This window comes from Poecilia formosa, unplaced genomic scaffold, assembly GCF_000485575.1.
Source record: "Poecilia formosa unplaced genomic scaffold, Poecilia_formosa-5.1.2 Scaffold372, whole genome shotgun sequence".
NCBI classification, from domain to species: domain Eukaryota; kingdom Metazoa; phylum Chordata; class Actinopteri; order Cyprinodontiformes; family Poeciliidae; genus Poecilia; species Poecilia formosa.
This window is the reverse complement of record NW_006800311.1, coordinates 208,666-229,503: the sequence shown is the minus strand read 5'-3', so window position 1 is coordinate 229,503 and position 20,838 is coordinate 208,666. Positions and strand designations below refer to the sequence as shown.

At 43.1% G+C, this 20,838-nt stretch overlaps 1 protein-coding gene across 5 annotated transcripts; it reads right to left on the bottom strand.

The window, feature by feature from the left end:
• Positions 1-2,270: 2,270 nt before the first annotated feature.
• On the bottom strand, positions 2,271-20,838 carry sh3tc2 (SH3 domain and tetratricopeptide repeats 2). Of its 5 annotated transcripts, XM_016662417.1 has the most exons (23): positions 20,590-20,838; positions 15,696-15,807; positions 14,554-14,652; positions 13,643-13,765; positions 13,040-13,167; positions 12,751-12,856; positions 12,427-12,570; positions 10,802-11,003; positions 10,565-10,638; positions 10,213-10,408; positions 9,228-9,364; positions 8,914-8,964; positions 8,538-8,836; positions 7,950-8,144; positions 6,241-7,101; positions 5,933-6,153; positions 5,600-5,766; positions 5,117-5,294; positions 4,874-5,024; positions 4,435-4,557; positions 4,142-4,292; positions 3,837-4,033; positions 2,271-3,360 (listed from the first exon to the last, which is right to left on the bottom strand). In XM_016662417.1, the coding sequence occupies exons 2-23, from the start codon at positions 15,727-15,729 to the stop codon at positions 2,497-2,499; spliced, it is 4,701 nt and encodes a 1,566-aa protein (XP_016517903.1). In that variant the 5' UTR covers positions 15,730-15,807; positions 20,590-20,838; the 3' UTR covers positions 2,271-2,496. The 5 variants fall into 5 exon arrangements, with proteins under 5 accessions (XP_016517903.1, XP_007575268.1, XP_007575265.1 ...); XM_007575206.2 differs by lacking the exon at positions 15,696-15,807; XM_007575203.2 differs by lacking the exons at positions 15,696-15,807; positions 20,590-20,838 and adding an exon at positions 15,808-16,707.

The window sequence follows — 20,838 nt, the reverse complement described above, 5'->3', positions numbered from 1 at the left end:
TGAGGTCTGACAGATTATAAAAAATAAAAAAAGATGTTTCAGAGAAAGCGTATTGTCCCAAACTTTTCATGAAATGATTTTCAGTTATGTTATTTTTTTATTATTATTATTTTGTTAACCTCCCAGAGCCAGTCTGTTGTGTAGACCTTCCAGGATTCAGTGTTATCAAAAAGAGGAAAAAAGAAATGTTTTTTTTATAAGAGGAAGGTAATGCTATACAATCAATGTTCTGTTTATATAACCCTTTGGTTAAATTTTCTTCTCTTCTGCACATTTTATGGTCTTTACACAATTATTAGCAGATGGAAACAGTAGTAGCATACAGTGTACGCCAGGTTTAAACCCACAATAAAAAAACAACCGTCTCTATGGAAACCGGAGGCTGCTGTTGCTGTGAAACTTTTACAGAAAAGGCTGTTGTGATGATGATAATAATAACGATCCTCAGTTAATGATGTCACTTAAAGATTCTTCACAACGCCCAAAGTAACTACGTCTTGTTTGTGAAATTGAAGGAGAAATAATCCTGCAATCTTCCTGTGAGAAGGCAGCAGGGATTATAATCAATAATCATTACATCACGGTGGATCACAGCAGGTTTTGATCTACTCCCAGTTCCTTAAGATGATGTCACTCTGTTTGGATCTACACATTTCCAATCTGGACCTGGGGTGGTTCTGTGTGGGATTTGTGTGCTCTCTGTACTCAGAGCTATTAGGCTCATTGATCTCCAAATTTCATCTTGTGGCTCTCTGTCTTGCCTTGTGACGAACTGGCAACCTGTCCACAACGTTCCCAACCAGACTACTCGCTGTCCCCAGCGGTCTCTACTTTTTGTACTCTTGCCTTTTCACGCTATTTGTCCTGGAACGTTTTGGGCTGCGTGAGATTATCCGGCCTCGTTTTCCTCTGGCCTTCATGTAAATGAGACTCCATATTTCCTCAGTGCATTCACTCGAGCTTGGAGTGTGAACTTGTTAAGCAAAAGTCCCAGGCAATTATTTGAAAGTAACGCTGGGAATACTTTAAAAGGAAGAACAATTCAGTGCTTGTCTTGGCTCTCTTGGTCTTGTTTTGGACTTGCGGTTAACTCATGCCCGGCGGGGGGAGAAAGAAGCCTAGTTGCAACACAATTGAGCATGGAGACCGTGTATGCGAACATTTCTTTCCTTGGGCTCAGTAGCATCACGGTCATTAACAGGATCTTTGTTTGCCTCTTAATCTTGCACCACTGTTTTCCACTGTCTCACTGCAAGCAAACGCCAGTGCAGTTAATATCCCGCTGCTGTAATTATAATTATAAAATCACCCAAACTGTGGTCACCACATCGGCTAAACAGATAAACTCACTCAACTCATTGTGACATCTCGTACAGGACTTTAGGACAGAAGTTGCACCATTGCTTTTCTGAATATACACTTGGTTCACTGGTTGAACTAGTTTGGAAAAGAACAATATGATTCCCTCCTCAAGTAACAACCTTGTAAGAAACAAACTACCCCTGTAACATCATGTGTTATGTGCAGACTGCTAAGAGGCTGCAACTACTGCTGATGAAGCCTTTTTTTTTTACCTTTATGACTCTAAAATGGTCAAATGGCCAAGATCCTAAATACTTTTGGCCCTTCAAGATATCATGGGCCTATTTTTATTTCACCATATATCTTGCTAAAACTAGAAAGTCACGTAATTGAATTTACAGGCTGCAGACAGCTGATTCTTCACTGACGTTTGGTTAATTTAAGCGCGCTGGTGCAATGCTGCCCTCTAGCGGAGCTTTTAAAGATTTTACTTTACAAAATTACTGGACACTCATCCATCCAATCTTGCACCTATACACTATAAACAAAATTTTCTGTAACTTTTGAACCAGAAATTTACATACAGTATGGAAAGACAAGCTTTTCTTTTCCATCTAATTAAATTTAATATCAAAAAGTGGAAAAACAAATGGTAATGTATCTTTTTTTACAGTATATGTACATATATATGAATTCAGACATACCTACATATTTATATTCAACTGGGTACACATTAATATACAATCAGTGCTCCTCTAATGTAATATTCAGATTTTTTTAAATCAGTTTTACAGGATAGTGTTGATTTTTAGAAAAAACTGACAACATAAAACATTTCCGTTTCTGATATTGGGCATTTTTTGCCTAAATTTATAATGGATCTCATTGTTATGTGTTGTTTTTTTGATCCTACAAGCTCACAACGTCTTCACGCTTCTTAAAAACGCATAAAATAAACACTCAGCAGACAAAATAAGACTTTTTTTTAATGTGTGCATGATACTGCAATGTAGAAAACAAGTTACATATACAGTGTGCTGTAATAACTACATCAGAGAAACAGGCTATGCTTTGATTGATTTACAGTATAGACATCACATACTAAAAACAAAGATAGCCAATCGGCTGGAACGTTTCGATCGGTTTTATGGCTATAAAACCTGCGGCCAGAGAAAGGGAAGAGTCTCTGGAATGCTATGTGTCAGCATCTGTGTGCTCACTGTGTGCGTCACAAAACTCATATTCCTCCGTTTGTCTCCGACCATTATCCTTACTCGCAGCTTTGCCATTGTTCATGGTGGCAGGACCCTTCCGCCCAGCATCACGGTCTGTCTGAGTTGTATTTGTTTCTTTAGTCGGGGTGCTTTGTTCATCTGGAATATCTGAATCCGTGTCTCTGGCATCCGTGTGTCTGCTGAGATCACCTGTGGGATTTGCAGGTATTTGACTCGGCATGCTCTGGTCAGAATCCAATTCCGAATCCTTCCCTGCGGCCGGATTCTGGTAAGTGTCGGTGGTGCTGCTGGAGTCGGAAATGTGCTCCTTCGCCGTGTCAAAGGATCCTGTTATGACGCTGTCGCTGTATGACTGACTCGCAATGGTGTCCGTCTCAGAGAATGAAACATCGAAATAGCGACTGTCTGTGTCACCAGGGCAGTGACTGTGATCCTTCTGACCATAATCTCCCTCAAGATTCATGTCCGTCAACATTTTCCCAGAGTCAGTCTTGACCGAACGAGCTCTCGCCGCCGTACTATCTACGAAATCAAAGGTGGAGTGCATGTCATTCGCACTTTTTCTGTATGCAGTATAGACGTTCGATAAATTCTCCCTCTTTAGGTTGGAATCACTGTCTGGGGAGCTTTCAATTCCAGCCAGGACTTTCTTCAGACTCTGAGCTCTGTCGATGTACAGTTGGCACAACTGGGAATCGGGCATGTGGCTTCCATGGATCTCCGCCAGCTTCATGTACACCACATACAGAGCTTTAGGGTTAGCTTTGTCCTCCAGAGCGGCTGCCAGTGCTAAATAGAAGTACCCCGCTGCATCAAAAGCATCCTGCAAAGGTGCAGAAGGGAAGGGTCAATTAACATCATTTAACCTACACACAGCGCTCCAGCTGTTGTAACTTCAATGTATCTTATTGGAACTGCATGTGATGTGATCAACACAAAATACAGGAAACAGTACAAGGAAACCGCCTTAACTAAAATTCCCCTGACTAAAATCCAATTAGGTGTGAACACTATGAATCTGACCTTTTCAGAAAAGTGGCAAAAAGAAAGTCATTGTTTAAATATTACCTTTAAAAATAAAAAAGGAAACGTGAAGAAAGATGCTGTCATGCAATGAGACCAAAACTGATGTTGCCTTTTAGTCCAAACATGGAAAACTAGCTGTGCTGATCTACCTAAAGACACCTGGTAAGCGAAATTTTTTAATTTCCTGTTTTGCCCACTAGGTGTCACTAAATTCTGAGATTTGACATTCGGGGGAAATCAAACAGGAACATCACGTTGTTTTGACTGCAGTACCTTTAATTCATGTAACGTAATGTTTCCTAGCCTGCAGTAGATTTTAGTGTAGTAGCGCGCCTCTGTGGGGTGCTGCAGAGCAGGCGGACACAGGGAAAGGGACTTCAAGTAGTTGTACTCTGCCATCTCGTACTGCTGAAGATTGTAGTAAATCGTGGCCAAGCGGTGATATGCAGTCCTCTCGTTTTCACGAACTCCTGCCCAAGAAAAATAATTGTGCGGTTGAATCTATATCTGCACTACATGGGGCAGCAAAGAGGCAAAAAAAGAAAAAAAAAAAAAAAAGAAGAAGAAGCAACGCTTACCTGTTTGGTTAGCTATTTGAACGGCCAGTGTTGCATACTGCAGAGCTTCCTCCTGCTCTCTTTGATTCATTAGTAGCTCTGTTAATTTACTTAACAAGCGGAACTCTGAATGGACATCTTTGATGCTCCGTGCAAACGGCAGACTGCCGTCCTGAGGGCCAAAACGATTTGTTTTGTTAGAGAGAGGAGGGGGGAAACAAAGAGAATGCCCATTCTTACCACAGCTACCGTAGAAATTGCTCGCTCGTAATAACGTTGCCTTGAGACAAACAAAGCGTAACATCTCTACTTACTCTGTAGAAAACCTCTGAAGCCATTCGGTTCCTGTGGCCCTTAAAGTAAACGTCTCCCGCCTCCTCGTAGATGCTCAAAGCAAAGTGAGGGTCGTTCATCCTCAAGGCTGTCTTCACCGCTGCCTGTCAAATACTTTTGTTATTCCCTGATTCAAGATATAATTTCAGTTGTAAACATGTGAATTTCTTGGAGTATTTGCTACATTTCATTGAAATTAAAAAGAAAGGAAAAGAAGAAAAAAAAAGTGACTATCAAATAGGCAAAAGACCATGAGAACTTGCACATGTGCACCACTTGCAGTAAGGGCAAAGATTGCTCAGGAATGTTGAGCGTCCAGATTCACTAGACGCCAGTGCTGTGACAGAACAAAGGGCTGAACCAGGAAAAACGAGCAACTGAAAAAACAGTCTACACTTTAATATTTTACTTCCTCCTTACCTGCAGGTACATGTCAGCCAGCTCGTCCTCCTGGATGAGGTAATAGATTCGTCCCACCTGCAGCCAGGTCTCTGACTCTTCCTCTCTCTTGCCCAGATCGATAGAGATCCTCAGGCTCTGCTTGGTGTAATCAAGTGACTTACGAGACGATCTGGAAAAAAGAAAAGAGAAAAAAACTGAATAAAACACACAAGTTTGAAGAAAGAGAAACCACTTGGTGCGAAAGACACGAAAGGAAATTACTTCTCCGTGTTGAGTGAGAGGTAGAGGCTGCTGAGTTTTTCCAGATACTCTCCTTCCCGTCTCTTGTCCTTTAGCTCTCTGGACACTGAGACGCAATGCTCATAGTAAACAATACTCTGACAGTAGAGCAGCATTTCGGCGTACAGGACACTCAGAAGCTTGGCTACCACCATCTGACCTGCAATAAACACAAAACAATCGGGATGTAGGCAAAAATGGCGACATTTTCAGAAAATGACACAGCAGGGAAAATATGTATCGACCACATTTATTTTCTCAGCAAATATATTTTTAATTGTGCTACTGACAATGTTTATTTTTCTTAATGTATTTCAAGCACACATGCAATTTGCAATATTTTATATCATAAAGTAAAAAGATTTATTCAGTTTGCTATTGTAATCAACATCCCAGAAAGCTGTTAATCACAAAACCTCTCCCCCCAACACAATATCTTTACACTGTGGTTGTGCCGATGCTTACTGTGCAAATTTCTGGCATGCAGAGCAATTAGCAGCCCCATTTCATAGCATGCCCTGATGTCCTGACTCTTCCCTCTGTCCTTGTAGCTCTGCCCGAGCCAAAGATACACCTGAACGTGTTCCTCATCGGTCGGACTCTCCCAGAGATCCAGAAAAAGGCACAGAGACCTAGAATTGGTGGGGAGGGAGGGAGCGTGGTAAGTAAAAATTAATTTGTCCCTGTATTGGTGCGATATTCAAGGTGCGATCCGGCTTTTCACCCCACGCCTTCCGAACCATCCACCCTCCAATTAAACCTCCCCGCTACGTGACCCTGGAGTCTTGAAACACTGACCTAACCAGAAAGCGCTCGGCGAGGAGGTTCGCCCCAGAGTCCAGCGCCAGGCAGCCCAGGTTGGCCAGCGCCAGCGCCTGATTCCTTTGGTTCCCGCTCTCTCTGGAGATTTCCAAGGCGGAGTGAAGATGCCAGCCTGCCTCTCGGACCCGACCCCGATGCCTCAGGCACAGTGCTAAAAGGTTATGGATGACTCCTTGCTGAGTGGGACTGTCCGTACTCTGTTTTCACCAAAAAGAACCAAATCAGACGTTGCTTTGGGAAAATAAACAGCTTCTAAGTACTTTTTTACCAACTGGATTCCTCACCTGTAGCGATGTGAGCAGTGGTTCCAAAATACTCTGAGCCCTCTCGGCCTGGCCCGTCAACACCAGCAGCCAACCAAGTAGCACTGAAGCCTCAAAGCCATCTTCCTCATTGATGTGGCTTCCCGTCTCCACGGCTTGTTGAGCGCAGCGCACTGCTTTGTCCAGCGCACCGTACTGCTGGTAGGTCAAAGCCAAACCCAAACAAAGGTCCCGCTGCATCTTTATGTCATCACCCTGCTCGGCTACGGCAAGGGCCTGCTGCAGGTAAACCACTATCTGAGCGGGGAGCAGCGAGGTTCCTTCCTTCCAGCACGGATTCAGACGGACGGAGTTCCTGATAAACAACTCGATCCTCTGGAAAGCGTCACGAAGGGAATGGTCTTCTCTTGAGTCCAGGCTTAGGGAGGCCAACGCTAAGTAAGGCATGTATTTGCGATGATAGAGCCAGCTCAAGAGCCAGTTGAGGTCCAACGGTTGGATAGGTCCGCCTTCGGTGGCCGATAGTGTGGCTGAAAGGAACTGAAGTCGCTCGAAGAAAGGTAGCGTGTCTTCTGTCTTCTTAAGAACCAAGTAGAGGCTAGAGATGAGGTAGCAGACGCGAGCCTCCAAAAGCTTGTCCCCCAGCACGACGGCTCTTCTCAGGAGGAGCTTCAGCAGCTCAACTTCGTCTGAGGACATGAAAGCATGGCAGGGAAGACAGAGTATTAGGGCACTGGCCTTCTCCAGGATCTGGGGCAGCTTATCGGACATGCGCTGCTTCAGGTAGATGGCAGTGAGGTTCGTGAAGAGAGCCACGAGAAGCGGTACGTCGGAGAAGCCGTTGACGCCAACACTCAGAGCTTCCTCGTAGTATACTCGTGCCTGAGGGGGAAAAAAGAGTCATGATTAGTGTTTTCTGTAATAAATTGTCTAAGAATGTTGCTACAGTGCCTTGGAAAGTAGTCATACTTCTTAAACACTTCATTGTGGATACAATGTTTCCACACTGTATCCACAAAGTTTAAAGGTTGCGATTTTTCCATTTAGTCTCCCGAGTTAATCTAAGAAGAGGAAACAAATATTTGTGGAATGTCTCTAAAATCTTTAGAAACGGGTAAACTCAGGATTTTGCACTTTTCTTCAAGGTCTGTCGGACTGGGTGAATATATTTAGCTTCATTCGTCTTACTATCAGCTCTTAACATCAGTATTGTTCATGTTGAAGACAATACATATCAGTTTGTCCAAGGACAAAAAAAAAGAAATCTAATTTCAGTGTCATTTGATTAGAGGAACTTCTTCCACACTCTGTTTCCCTGACAGAGTTTGTGGAAAACTGTAAGGTATGCAGTAAGAACTTCATACGCCTTTACTTTTGCTTTTTGCCACTCTTTCATAAAGGTCAGGATTCTGGCCTGCACACAACTAATAGTTCTCCAATAGGCTCCAACCTGACCTTTGACCTCTGCTGCTCCACCAGAGCAGGTCCTGTTGGCTACTTCTCTGATTGGATTGACGCTAGAGACGAGGTAGCAGACCTCACGCTACCGTAAGATGGAGAGGCAGGCTAAGTTTGGTTGTTACTTCACAAAACGTTAAAAGGCTCCAAGCGTATCAACACTTTCGATGAGGCACTCTCAGTATAGCATAAGACAGAGTTACTGGAAAAAGCTCTTTTTATTTTGAAAAAAAATAAAATGTAGATTCTTGTTTGCTTGATGTTCCAGATACCTGGGAGAACTTTAGCTTTCTGGCGCAGAGTCTGCCCAGGACAAAGCACGCACGCCGATGTGCCCAGCGCATGCCCAGTCTCTTGGCGCACTCCCTGACACTCTCAAGATGTCCGGACAGTTCGTCTTCAGTCTTCTCACCGAAAGTCATCCACAGGAAGGAACAGTGCAGGTCGTACAAGGGCAGAAATTCATCCTGGAAGACACACAAAAAAAAGGGCATGAAACTAACTATATCTTCATTTTCTACTGACTCCTAAAGAAACATTTTCTACTGTTCTCCCACCAGGGTAACGAGACATTGTTTGTTTTGTATAAATCTCGGTATTTGGGCTCGGATGTGACGTCATCCGCATTCTTGCTAATGTGTTGTGCAACAACACACTTTTAGAAAGCCTTTAAGGCAGTTCAGGAAGCTGAGCTCATGAGTTTGTGGATAAGTACACTAATGGTCCATCTAGTCTGCATGTCATAATGATTCAGGGCTTTTGCTCTAGAGATTTGCATATGTCTGCACTTGCACAAGCCAAACCCGCCTGTGTTTCTAACCCGTTTGGCGAAGCGATGAATGAGCAGCAACTTGGCTCACCTGGAAGTGTTCGTGGTTCAACAGAGCTAGTGTCGGGTCGCTCAGCTCCGACTTCTCCCCCTCCCAGCTGTTCTCTTCCATGAAGAGGGGGGGATCCTCCTGAAACTCATCCAGCTCCTTAAACGTGTCCTCCAGATTGAAAGAGAGCCGCTCTCCCTCGCGTGGCAGAGGATTGAGGGAATGATAGAGGGACACGCGCGGCGAGACGACGGAGGCGCGGGGGGACGACTGGTTCTGCGTTGTCCCGTCACTTCTGTCGGACATCAGGCTCTGACGGGCACTGGAAAAACCCTTGAAATCTGCGGAAGAAGTGAAACGAGTGCGTCAGCTGCTGAAACAGTTTGTAATGCACATTATCATTTCTTCATGACATTACCATGCTTTGGCCGATTCCGTATGTACATGAAGTCGGCCTCGTCCAGCCTGTCTGGAAACACATAAGGTAAATCAGCTCAAGCTTTCTCTTACCAGATGAAGAAAAAAAAAACAGTTTCTAATGAAAACACAAACATTGAAACAACAACAACTGTTCTGGAAACATGCTCAAAAAATGCATCAAACAAAATAGGAGTAAAACATCCTAAGAAAATTTGCTGTTGCACAACTATCTTTGGGTTCTATTGGTGATTAAAAATAAAAAAAAGAAAAACAAATGGTGAAATCCCTTAACTGATCCAGTGGTTCCTTTACCTAGTCTGTACACAGAGCTGATGTCTGACGAGAAGAGTCTTTCCAGAAGGCAGCTCTCGCTCGGCTCCGAGCTATACGGGTTAACCTGAGCCAGGCTGGCCTTCTCCTCCTCTGTGAGAAAGACCAATTGTCTGTCTCTGTGAGAAGCAAACAAAGGAGGCATTATGATTGCATGCATCTTCCCGGCATCATCACCCACTCCATGACTGAATGACTGACAAGCCAGCAAACCCACTGTACTGCCTTGAAAATGTATGCGTACCCCGTGAGCCTCATGGTGACCACAGACTGTTATTTATTGTGTCGGTGGTCTGGTCACAAAAACCAAAGGTCTACAACCCGACATGGTAAACGGAAAACGTGCTGTCGGGATGCTACGCTGTAGCAAGGACAAAATAAAGCCGGTGAGGCTCGATGGAGGGTTAAATCAGCAGGAACTAGTGGAAGAAAACCTGTTAGAGGTTGTGAGGCACGTGAGACCAGAATTACAATGGCCAACGCTACAATGGGAGGGTTAATCTTAGTCAGACTCAAAGGAGAGCATCTCATTTTTGCACAGCTATTTTTAAGTTTGTAGAAGGTTCCCAATTAAGATTTTTATCTAGACTATGATTGGACTGTTTAAAAGAATATTTACTTTTGTTATGGGTAAAAATCAGGTCCTAACGCACAAACCGGGGAGAGATGCACCCCAAAAGACCTGCACCTGTTTTTGCGTCAAAGCATGATTGTACAGAGTATTTGTTCCACATTTATTCCAAAGGCGCTGGATGCAAACAGAAGACCCACTTTCTGATTTATTTTTATTTTCAAACAAAATTTGAAAATTTTGAAAACACAAACGAAAATGCAAACATTTTAAGCTGTGTGAATCTTGCAATGCCTTATACAAATGATAAAGAAAAAAAAACAGCCACATCTCATCTCATAATGAGCATGAGATGAAAAGAGGCCTGTCTTATGACATTAAAATGTATTTTCTTACAGGGGTTTGGCGTTCAGAGGCTTGACGTGGGCCCTGTGAACAAATCCACTGCGTCCTGTGGACATGTGTCTTCCAATGAAGACGGAAAGCCCCCGCATCAGCAGACCCTGGATCTCCACCCTGTCCCCTTGACTCAGCTGGAGCTCATCTGGCCCCGCTGGACTGTAGTCAACGATGGCTTCACACGAACCGGTCACTGAGGAATCGGACAATCGGTGCCGAGGGGAAAAACAGATGAGATGAGCTGGAGCTTGCAAAAGCATTCGGAATATGAATCTAAATCGAACGGCCAATTCATGCAGGTTAACGCTGAATATCTGGAGCAATCAAAGGATACGCAGAAAAGCTTTACCGATTGCACTTTCAAACAGTTCCTTTTCTACTGGTGAGCATCCAGCTTGGCCCGGATACTTCCTGAGGAACCACCTGACCGAACAGGAAGTAGAAAATATTGAAGTCAAGCCAACTCCTGCACGAATGTTCCTACTTCTTGTTGGCCTTTAACTAAAGTTTAATAAAGAGCGTGTTATATTGAGAGGCTGTGTCGTTTATTAACCCAAGACCGAGGTGGCTTCTCCGTGGAACTTACTGGTAGAAGGGGTAGGGCAGCGGCTGCATGGCGTGGACCGGCACCTGGCCGTGGTTCCCCGTGGCGAGCATGGTGCCCTCCCAAACGTTGTCCTTCCCCGTATCCCTCACTATCAGCAGGTCATTCTTTTTAAACGACAGCTGCTCCTCGTTGTCTTCGTCCTCCTCGCTCCTGGTGAGCAGCGCCTTGGCAAAAAAAGAGCCTGCAGCAGGAGAGGAGAGAGCTTGTGGCAAATGTGCGAAACGTGGATCCGGATGCATGCAGAGGTTTTCAGTGATATCGGTTTGGATTAAAATCGTTGTGGTTGTGGATTAGCTTTTCTGTAGCAGCAACTCTGCCCTCATTCAGTCACAGATGATGGATGGTGTATATACCCTCCTATTAAGCTAATGTAATTTTTATCGCTATTTGCCAGCACTGCAGTATTTTCACATGGTCCGTGTAGCTTTTTGTCTGGAGAACAGTGATATCTTCTCAGTAAACTGGTCTCCACATACATGGATATAAGTTGTTTAAATGTAAAAAAAAAAAAAAAAAAGAAACAAACAACAAAAATAATAATATCCTGAGTCTGGAAGTACATTAAAACAAAAAAAGTCAAAAGCTACCAAGGAAAGCAACATACCAATGAGACGCAAAGAAAAACTACACTATGTGTTGGCTTACGCTGGCAAATGGATAATTTTGACCGTTTACTTAAAAAGCTACATTTTTGGATGGGAAAAGAAATCCATACTCTCAGAGCGAGTTTACACAACTCAAAGCTTGAAAAGCAGCACACAGGAATGAACCAGCAGAGTCGAGCACTGGGATCGATCAGGCTCTGATTATCATAACACAGTTTCACCTCTAAAGGAATAAAGAATATTTCGTGTTCAAGACAGTGAGAATGTTAAAAAGGTCACTAAGAGAGAGATTGGGTCAAATTAGTCAGTCTCTGAATAAGGACGCATTAAGCAAGTACTTTAAGTCTGAAATCTGAAGGTTTTGTACCAGCCACACTTTTAATATCCAACATGGCTCCCTTGAATGAAATACTCGCCCAAGTAAAACAAAAGTGTTTGCACTTCTACTGAATCGTACCTCACCGAATCTTTTACCCACATATGACTACAGAAAATATGTCACTCAGCTTGTTCCTAAGGCATTTAGATAAGATGCAAATAAACACATTACTATTAGTTTATATTGCTAGCTGTAGTTAGTCTGCATCCTGAGCAAATCCCACAAGTTTTCGAGCTTGAAACAGAAACACGATTGTTTTTTTAAACTTCACACAATCAACCAAATCCAAGATTTGACTCGGGAGGTAAAAATGATCACAAGTGGATTTACACACAAGTGTCTCCTGGTTCACTGTTGCAAGTAATGCATACCAAAAATTATTCTGAACACCACAAAAGGCAGACCGAGTATCACCACAGGCATTTTCAACACAGTCTGAGATTCGGCGACTTCAGTTCTGCAGCCATGTTAAAATTAAAACCATTTTACTATGTCTAAAAGTTTCAATAAGAAAAAACACACACACATTTACCTTTTCTATTAACATTTCATGTTATTGGAAGTATTTTCATACATTCAGTACAGTCCAAAAAAAAAAAAGAAAAATCAGCACTGCTCACCTTCCTGAAGCAGAAGCCCCAGGTAGAGGGTGGCGAGATGCTCCTCGTCCACAGTGACGTTGATCTCTAAATCACGAAGCAGCTCCGCGTCCAGCCAGAAAGACTGGTCACACAGGAAGTTCTCCAAGCATCGGGCAACAAAACCTGAACCGCAAAAACAGACATAAAAAAAACCCAAAAAACACTGTAGTGCAGTGACATAAACTAAAATCTTACTGCCAGCAGGACTTGTTTAGTGTTGGAAATATAAATAAGCAAAATTCAGTAAAAGCATAGAAATTAAACTACAACTGAACATCTATCAGAAGGAGGTCTGAGTCCTACCTAACGAGAGGTAAGTTGAAAACTTCCAGATCTCCTCCACCGTCTTAAACGTGAGCACAAAGATGTCCTTCTCAGCATGAACAGAGACCAGACGAGCCGACAGGTCCTGAGGAAAGAAGCTTTCGGGTTTCAGCTTCCAATCGATCATCCATGTGTCGATTATAAGCTTTAATAATTCATAAGGTGATATATCTCCATCTGCCTTATGTAGTGTATGCGATTATTTCCAACGATCTTCACAGAAAGAAGGGAAAGTGCAGTAAAACGTAGTAAAACCATTTGGCCTCACTTGAAAGAGCTGAGTGATGTCTTTGCTGTTGCTCTCCACCACTCGGAGTCGTGTGCGCAGCGCCTCCTGCAGGGACTGGTCTGGATTGTCGCCGGAACGCCTCCGCCCAGTAAACCGGAGCACGATTTCTGTGCAAAAGATGCGTGATCAAAAAGCATTGATGGGAGCGAGGTTTTTTTTTCTGATTTTGTCACTTAAGATAAAAAAAATAAATCAATGGAAACAATAACATTTTCTACATTAGAAAGAGTTTACACTTTTCAAGACTACATTATAGGTGCTTTGTGAAAGTTTTAAGTTATTTGCTTCGTGTGCGAAACAGCAGTCCCAGGAGTAATAACGAAACCATTACGCCTCTTACTGGACTCCATTTAAATCCATTTCTCTTGACAAACCTGGGGGGGGGGTGTGATGGATGAAGCCGAATGGCTGACTGAGCAAACATCAGCAGACACACAAATGTGAGATTCATCAGAATCCGTTTCATTCATGAAAATGAAATCCATGGGAGGCGCCTTCATCGATGCACTAGTTGTGTTTTCCAGGGCGCAAGACCCAACAGGTGAAGTGTGGGGCTTCTGGTGAAGCGGAGAGGAACTCTACCTGAAGAGAATTTCTCCCCGACTGAAACTTTACTTCCTCGAAGGAAGGCCTCTTTCTTCTTCCAGTAGCTCTCGTGTTCCTCTCCTTCTCTTGAGTCTCCAATCGGACCATCCTCTTCCTCACCTGTTCATACAAAAGGCTAACATATAAACCTTGTTTCAAGGTGACGTGGATAACACATGGAAAGGAAACATAATCCTTTGTTCACCGTTTCTTAAACAACATCCTTAGATTTTTCGCAGGATAGAAATCTTTGTTGCATGTGAAAACAGCTAACTCGTTTTCTATCGCGTGCACAGGACGGCGCTAACTCAGTTCTAATCGCAATTCACATGTCTGACTGCAGTTTGGATATCAAACTCAAAACATTTCCAGATGACACAGGATGGTAATCTCTACTTGATACTAAAAACAGTATCTCTGGTTGGTGTTACAACACACATAGGACACCTAACGTCTTACCATTTTCTCACTTCATCCAATATCCTTACATATTCCAACAACCTCGGCTTAATCTGTAATCTATTCATCCAATACTTTTTATTTTCAGTCATGCACCTCAGTGCACACATGTGGTTTTGCACGTTTCAAACATTTAGTGAAATTGGAAAACTTAACAATGTGGCATGTGTGGATAGTTTTGCGAGGCACCGTCAGTGTCTGCCGGACGGATGCGCACGTCACGGGTTGCTGAAGCGTATAATTTCTGCGTTAAAGCGGTGACGAGCTTCCCATGGCTCGCTCCATTGTGCAGCAGAGAGGATATCCCAAAGACTTCCTCGGTTTGTGACCAGAAGGGGTAAAGCAACGCTGCTGCTCCTGCTCACATGAACCTCATTTAGCGTGTTTCTACGCCGAGCTAATAAAGGACTTCGCAGAGCTTTCCTGTCTTCGCCGCATCGCTGCCGTACCTTGAGTCATGATGCTGTTGCCCGAGAAGCGTTCATTTGTTCCTCCAAGACCGTACGGCGGTTCCCTCCAAAGAGCATCCAGCTCAGCAGGGGAGATGTCTGCAAAACCAAATAAAACAAACAAACATAATGGAGTAAAAGTCAGTTTCTTCTATTGTTCATTTTAGGCGAAGAACTCTTGAAATGTTTCAGAAGGTTTTTAATATCTTACCAATCCCTCTTTAGGTACTAGTTTGAGCATGTAGGGTTTCTGCCCCCCTCACCTCGCCTACATGTGTACAGTAAATATGAAGCCACGGCCAGCAGTCACTTAGGTCAGTTTGTCTTAATGTGAAAAGGAAACAGAACCCTTGCTTTGAGCCAAATTAAGCAAAATCTGCTTATCAGCACTTCCAAAGCTCATTAACACACTGAATAGGAGTTTTAGCCTAGGAGTTGGAATAGTTTCTGACAGAAAGCAGATTTAACATGACCTTTACGAACTTTAGAGTTATGTTATACCCTTTATAATAGGGGTTTTCAATAAGGTTGTGTATACATTAAACGGAATATCAATGTTAAATCAGAGGATTATTTGGCCAGCTCCTGGATATAGCTTCACTGAACAGACACTGAATCTGAACATGGATACAATCTGAGTATTTTTCACAAAAGTTCCTGGGGGAAAAAAAAAGAAAAGGTTTCAGGATTGGGGAATGTGTTAAGCATCACTGGGGTCGTTGAGGTTCAGCCACGGTTAGTTTGGAGATTTGTCAGTAGGACACAAAGCACACACAGGTACTTACACTGACAGGAAACCCTTCAGATGTCCCTGTGCTTGACTCCTCAGACACTTTCGTGTCAGAGCAATGTTTCACCAAATACATAATGCAAAAAGACGTCTATTATTAATTTAATTTCCCTCTTTTAACATGCTTTGTCAGTGGAAATCAAAGAGAGAAAAAGGCGAACAATAGAACTTTATCATCCAGATGCAAAGCGTTCACAATACAATGGGGAGGGGGGGAGCAAACACAATATGCAACATGACATTATGCCAGAGAGAACAACAGCCTATTCTTTCCATCGGAATGGAGTTAGCACAAACGCACGCAAAGTTACGCTGATGCAGTGCAGTATCACACCATGCCCTCTCCTTTTACCTTCTTGGCTAAGCGTGTTACCCATTCCGCACATTGACCTATGTCCCTGCCTATCTGAACGCAGCGGTCCGTGTCATGACGGCAGAGCACAGAGAGCGGGCCGGGGACCGACCTGTGAAGGAGGAGAGGCAGACTTTGATGAGCGGTCGACAACAGGACGAGCTGAGGAACGGTCTGCAGCAACAAGACGCCATCTGGCCCAGGAGCCGGCAGCTCCCAGAGATCAATGCCATCCCATCAGCTTCCCTCAGCCACTTTAGTAACAACGCTATCTCTCTCCCCCCTCCTCTCTTCCTTTCAACTGCCCAAGCCTAGCCTCCCTTCCTATTTCTGTAGTCCCTTTTCCTGCTCTGCTCACACTACCGGTAAGTGTAAGCAGGACCTGTCTCTACAGTCCCCTCTCTTCTTCTTCTTCTTCTTCTTCTTCTTCTTCTTCTTCTTCTCCTCTATCTGTCTGGGACTGCTCCTCTTTGTAATATTTCTCTCTCTTGCAGCCTCCATCTGCCTCCACCTACCCACCAACCTCTCTCTCTCTCTCTCCCTCCCTCTCTCTCTTCCTCTCTTTCTCAGTAGCTGCCCAGAGAGTCAGTCGATCCACAAAGCACTCTTTGCAATTGGTATTGTGTGTGTGTGTGTGGGGGGTCAGGCCTCAGTGAAAGTTTCCTTATGATTCGCCCGTGTGCGAGAGTGAGAGAACGCACTGAAAGTGTGTGTCATAACAACAGCGTGTTTGTTGCTGAGGTGATGTGCTGCTGACCCACTGTAAGGCAATGCCTGGGAGGAACGGGCTGCAAGGTCAAGTGAAAGTGGAGGTGAGAGTCGCCTGGCGGCGCAGACAGACAGCTGGATGTTCCACACAAAGGAGCATCATGAAAGTTATGCCAGCTGTTGCAGACGTACATCTGAGCAAATCAGACTACCAGTGTAAGGTGAATATAGTTCAGCATTTCAGTTCAACAAGAAAAAGTCACAAATTGCTTCATTGCACACAGAGGGATCTAATTTATTTGTTCATTTTGATGATTGAACTAAACCCCTAAATTCAGTATCTCAGGGAATTTGAATTTTACAAGAGCAACAAAAGGACTTTTTAATACAGAAATACTTGAACTGTTTTTCCATGCACTATAAGGTATATGCACTCAATGCTATATTACTCTCCCTACTTCTCTAGGGTGTAGTAGAGCAACAGAAATGATTGACCAGTGTACTATATGTAAAGAATAAAATCCCACCGTTAGTACCGTTAGTTATAGTTCTGTAATGAGGCGTGAGTCCCTTTGGTAAATTAACTCCATTTGATCAGCCTTCCAAAATACCAGTTATAGAAATTGCTTTGAAAATTGGAAGAAGAGCTGAAATATGTCAAGAAAAGCCTGGAAAATGAGATAATAGCCAAAGTCACGGCATTCTTATGAGTCACCAAAGGTTGTTATAATACCCCAAATTTTTCATGCATTTAGAAGTACGAGTAGAGACCCTCCATTGTTCAGGAAACACTAATTCTAGTACATACAACCAGTGGTTTGCAACTCTGTCAAAAGAGGTTCCACATTGGAAAAACAAGCTGTTCTACTGATGAAATCCATGTCTGTGTTCATTGGCGTCTCCTAGAAATAAATTCGGATGTTATAACTTAATACACAATAAATTAGAGAGATGAGTTTTTTTAAAGCTTCTTATAACAACCATATTTACTTAGAAAATGTGAGATTTTCTAAGTATCATCATGTGGACCCGTATTTTAAAAAAAGCATTGACAGGACTTGGAGGTTTTTCCTTTGTTGTTATATCACATCAACAACAAAAAGGGGGGAAAAAAGAAGCTGTTTTCCTTTGTCATTTGCTTCAGATTGAAATTTTATCTACTGAAGAAATTTCCGACGAAGCCAAATGTGAAGAGGGCGAGTAACTCATCCTGTAGCTTTACATCACAGATAATATGCTTACAGTTACTTTCCTAATATGTCACCATTTCTTTTGAGTATCACTGTCAGTTTGAATTGTGCAGCCATTGAAGAAGTGTGATGTTATACTTAAAAAAAAAACAAAAAAACATGAAGATGCTTCTTACAGTTCTAGCATCCAATTGCTTTCCTTTACAAGAGCATTTACAAGAAACATCTCCATAAGTTCATGGATTGAGAGGTGAAGCAAAAGGCAGAATAAAGTGTTTTAAAGAAAAGCAAAACAATGTGACAAGATGAATCTGCATTCAACTGCTTCTGCCTGCAATTCCTATTGCCTTTGACGACAAACGTAAACTTTAGGGAACACGGTGGGGTGAAGAGACACAATAAAACTTAAAAACTAAATGGTTAATAATTGAGTCGACATGTAACTGCTAGCTGGTAATTTTCTGTTGCAGCTTTCTGCAAAGGCAGCACGTACGTGTCACATGACTGTTCCGCCCTTGCAATTAGAGCCACACCACTGGTCCACTTAACTTTGTTAGGTATTCTGAAATGCACGTATTTGGAGTGCTGGAGGAAGCAGGGATAACACTCACACAGCTGTGGGGGAAAGAGCAGACTCCGGCTGAGATTAGAGCAGAAACTGTCTTGTCATTGTTTGCTTAGCTATCCCGCTAATCTCTGGCGCCTTCTCACAAGTGGAAAGTACAGTAGATTTCTAAATGGGCACGTATCAAAAAGTTCTAATTCTCTTTTTCTGTGCTTTTTTTGGGATCCCAGTGATTTGAAAAACCTGATCATTATGGATTTTATTTGAAGATGAGTGTGTGGATTTTATTTGATGAGCCTAGAGCATACATTTAAAACAGAATAAAAGAGCACGTAACTGCACTCAGCCTCCATTACTCTGATACTTCTAAATAAAATCCAGGACAGTCAACTATCCTCATTAGTAAAACAGAGTCCATCTGTTAGTAATTTAGTCTCAGTCTGAATACAGCTGCTGAGTGAAGGCCTCGGCGGGTTTTTTTTTTAAAAGAACATAGTGAACAAACAGCACCATGAATAACAAGGGTCCACAGCTGTCGTGGAGACAGCGACATGATCACCGTCTCCAAGACGGGGATAACGTCGTGGAGAAACTCAGAGTTGAGCCAGCATATAAAACAGCATTCCAAACAGATCCGAACTGATCTGCAGCAGCCAAGAGGCCCCTGGTAACTCTGAAGCATCTGCAGAACGCCACAGGTCCACTGGAAAGATCTGTCAAAAGGATAACTAATAGGATAACAATCAACAGATCTGGTGTAAAATAGTGAAAAGAACATCCTTGTTGAGAGAAAGTCAAAAGAAGTTCTGTCTGCAGTGAAGACACAAGTTATTTAGGTGACACAGCAAACATCTGACAGGATCAAAATGTAACTGAGACCTACATGCAAAATGTGACATGTAGCAAATCAACCAACCCCACAAACACTCTGAACAAAAACCATGTTGAAACACGGAGGTTGAAGCATCATGCAGAGGATGCAGTTTTGTTTGCTCCAGTGTAAAGCGCTTTGAGTGGTGCTACAAAAGTTATCACATAGAAATGGCGTAAAAAAAAAAAAAAGAATAAAAAAAAAACCTCTGCAGGCTGCTGTATCTATGAAAACTGAAGGGAACTACTTCTCTGAATGTGATTTCCAGCAACTGAAGTGAAATGCAGACGGTTTGTTCCTCTTTTCGAGCCTCAGCTCTCTGTTCACCCCCGAGCGCAAGAGGGTTGATATCCTTGCCTGGGATCGGCGTTGTTATCTTGTTTACACGGCGGGCTGAATGGTCATGGCTGAATCTGTGCATGGGTATCCAGTGAGGCAGAACGCTTGTAAACAGCTGCAAGGCGTGCCAAGGCAGATCCCGACGCTCTTCTGACTGGCCTGCTTGTTTTCTCTCGGGGGAAGCGGATGGATAATCTAATAAACACAGACTTCTCAAGGTTGATATGTGCAAGTCACATGCACAGGACCTTTTTTATGGGCAGGACGCAGTGGCTGCACAAGGGTTACTGATAACCTCTCTAAAACATGCTTTTAAAACAATATAACTTGTTCCCTACTGATGTTGTAAAAGTCACAATATCCTCTTTTTGAAAAAACAAAAAACAAAAAAAAAAACAGTGGAACCAGCTGCAGAGTCACAATCGTCTGCTCATCTTGCAGATCTGTCAGGGTCACTGACGCGCGACACATCTTTTAGTGAACGGGGTTACCGACCCTAAAGCCTACCTGCTATAAACAACCATCCACTCTTCACGCGCCGAAAGCCTGCGCTGCGGTTGTGGCACGACAATAACGCTCAACCTAACAAGGAACATATGGCGAACATACGGCTGCGTTCGGATGTTGCTTCCTGAGGTCGCTCTCTCTGGACGTGTGCGCGCAACATGTGGAGTTTGTGGCGGCGGAATATGTGCAAACAAGAGAAAGCAGAGGGTAACATGAGAGAGGAGCCCGGGTCGCTAAGTTTAGACTAGACCCCCCGTTTGCCCACTCGCATGCCTGTGTGTGGCCGAGACAGAGCAACTCTGAAGGGAGATTCCCCGTAATGCTGCACAGCTTTAAAATAAACTCTCGAAGCAAAACTGTGAATTTCTGAGGCTTTGTAGAGTTTTCTTCCTCATTCTTTTTTTAATCATGCAAAATCAGAAGAGAAATGATTACTGTAAAAGAAACTTATCTTCTCTTCTTTGATTTTCTTTACAGATTTTATCAAGCCACCAGTGAAATGAATATTCAGATAAAATCACTACTCTGCACTCTTCTCTTTAAAAAAAAAAAAAAAAAAAACTTTACAGCTGGTAGGCTGACAACAGCTTTATGGTCATGTGGCAAAGTACAAAGTACAACTGTGTTTACTCAAATGGATCAAGTTTTGGACAACAGAGTGAATTTGGAGTTGAATACAATAAAATAAAATAAAAAAAATGAAAGCCTTCTTACCTCTGTGTTACTGCCAGCTCTCCCCAACTCAATTCATTCCTCTCATACTTTCCAGGATTTCTGTAAATCTCCCTCTGTCTGAATCTCGCTCCTCTATACAGCCGCCATTACAGCTGCTGACTGTGCTGTCATTCCCCCACTGTCAAAAGCACAGAAGAAAAACAGACAGAGAAAGAATGTGTAAATCGGTAAGTTTGAGCTGCTATCCTGCATGTGTGTTTCTGCTCCTTTCACAGAGAGCATGTCAGT

Coding starts and splice junctions, on each gene's coding strand:
- sh3tc2 (XM_007575203.2), bottom strand. CDS start 15,928: ATGGCATTGATCTCTGGGAGCTGCCGGCTCCTGGGCCAGATGGCGTCT. Junction 13,766..14,553: donor CAACAGCATCATGACTCAAG/GTACGGCAGCGA, acceptor TTGTATGAACAG/GTGAGGAAGAGGATGGTCCG. Junction 7,102..7,949: donor GAAAGCTAAAGTTCTCCCAG/GTATCTGGAACA, acceptor TTTCCCCCTCAG/GCACGAGTATACTACGAGGA.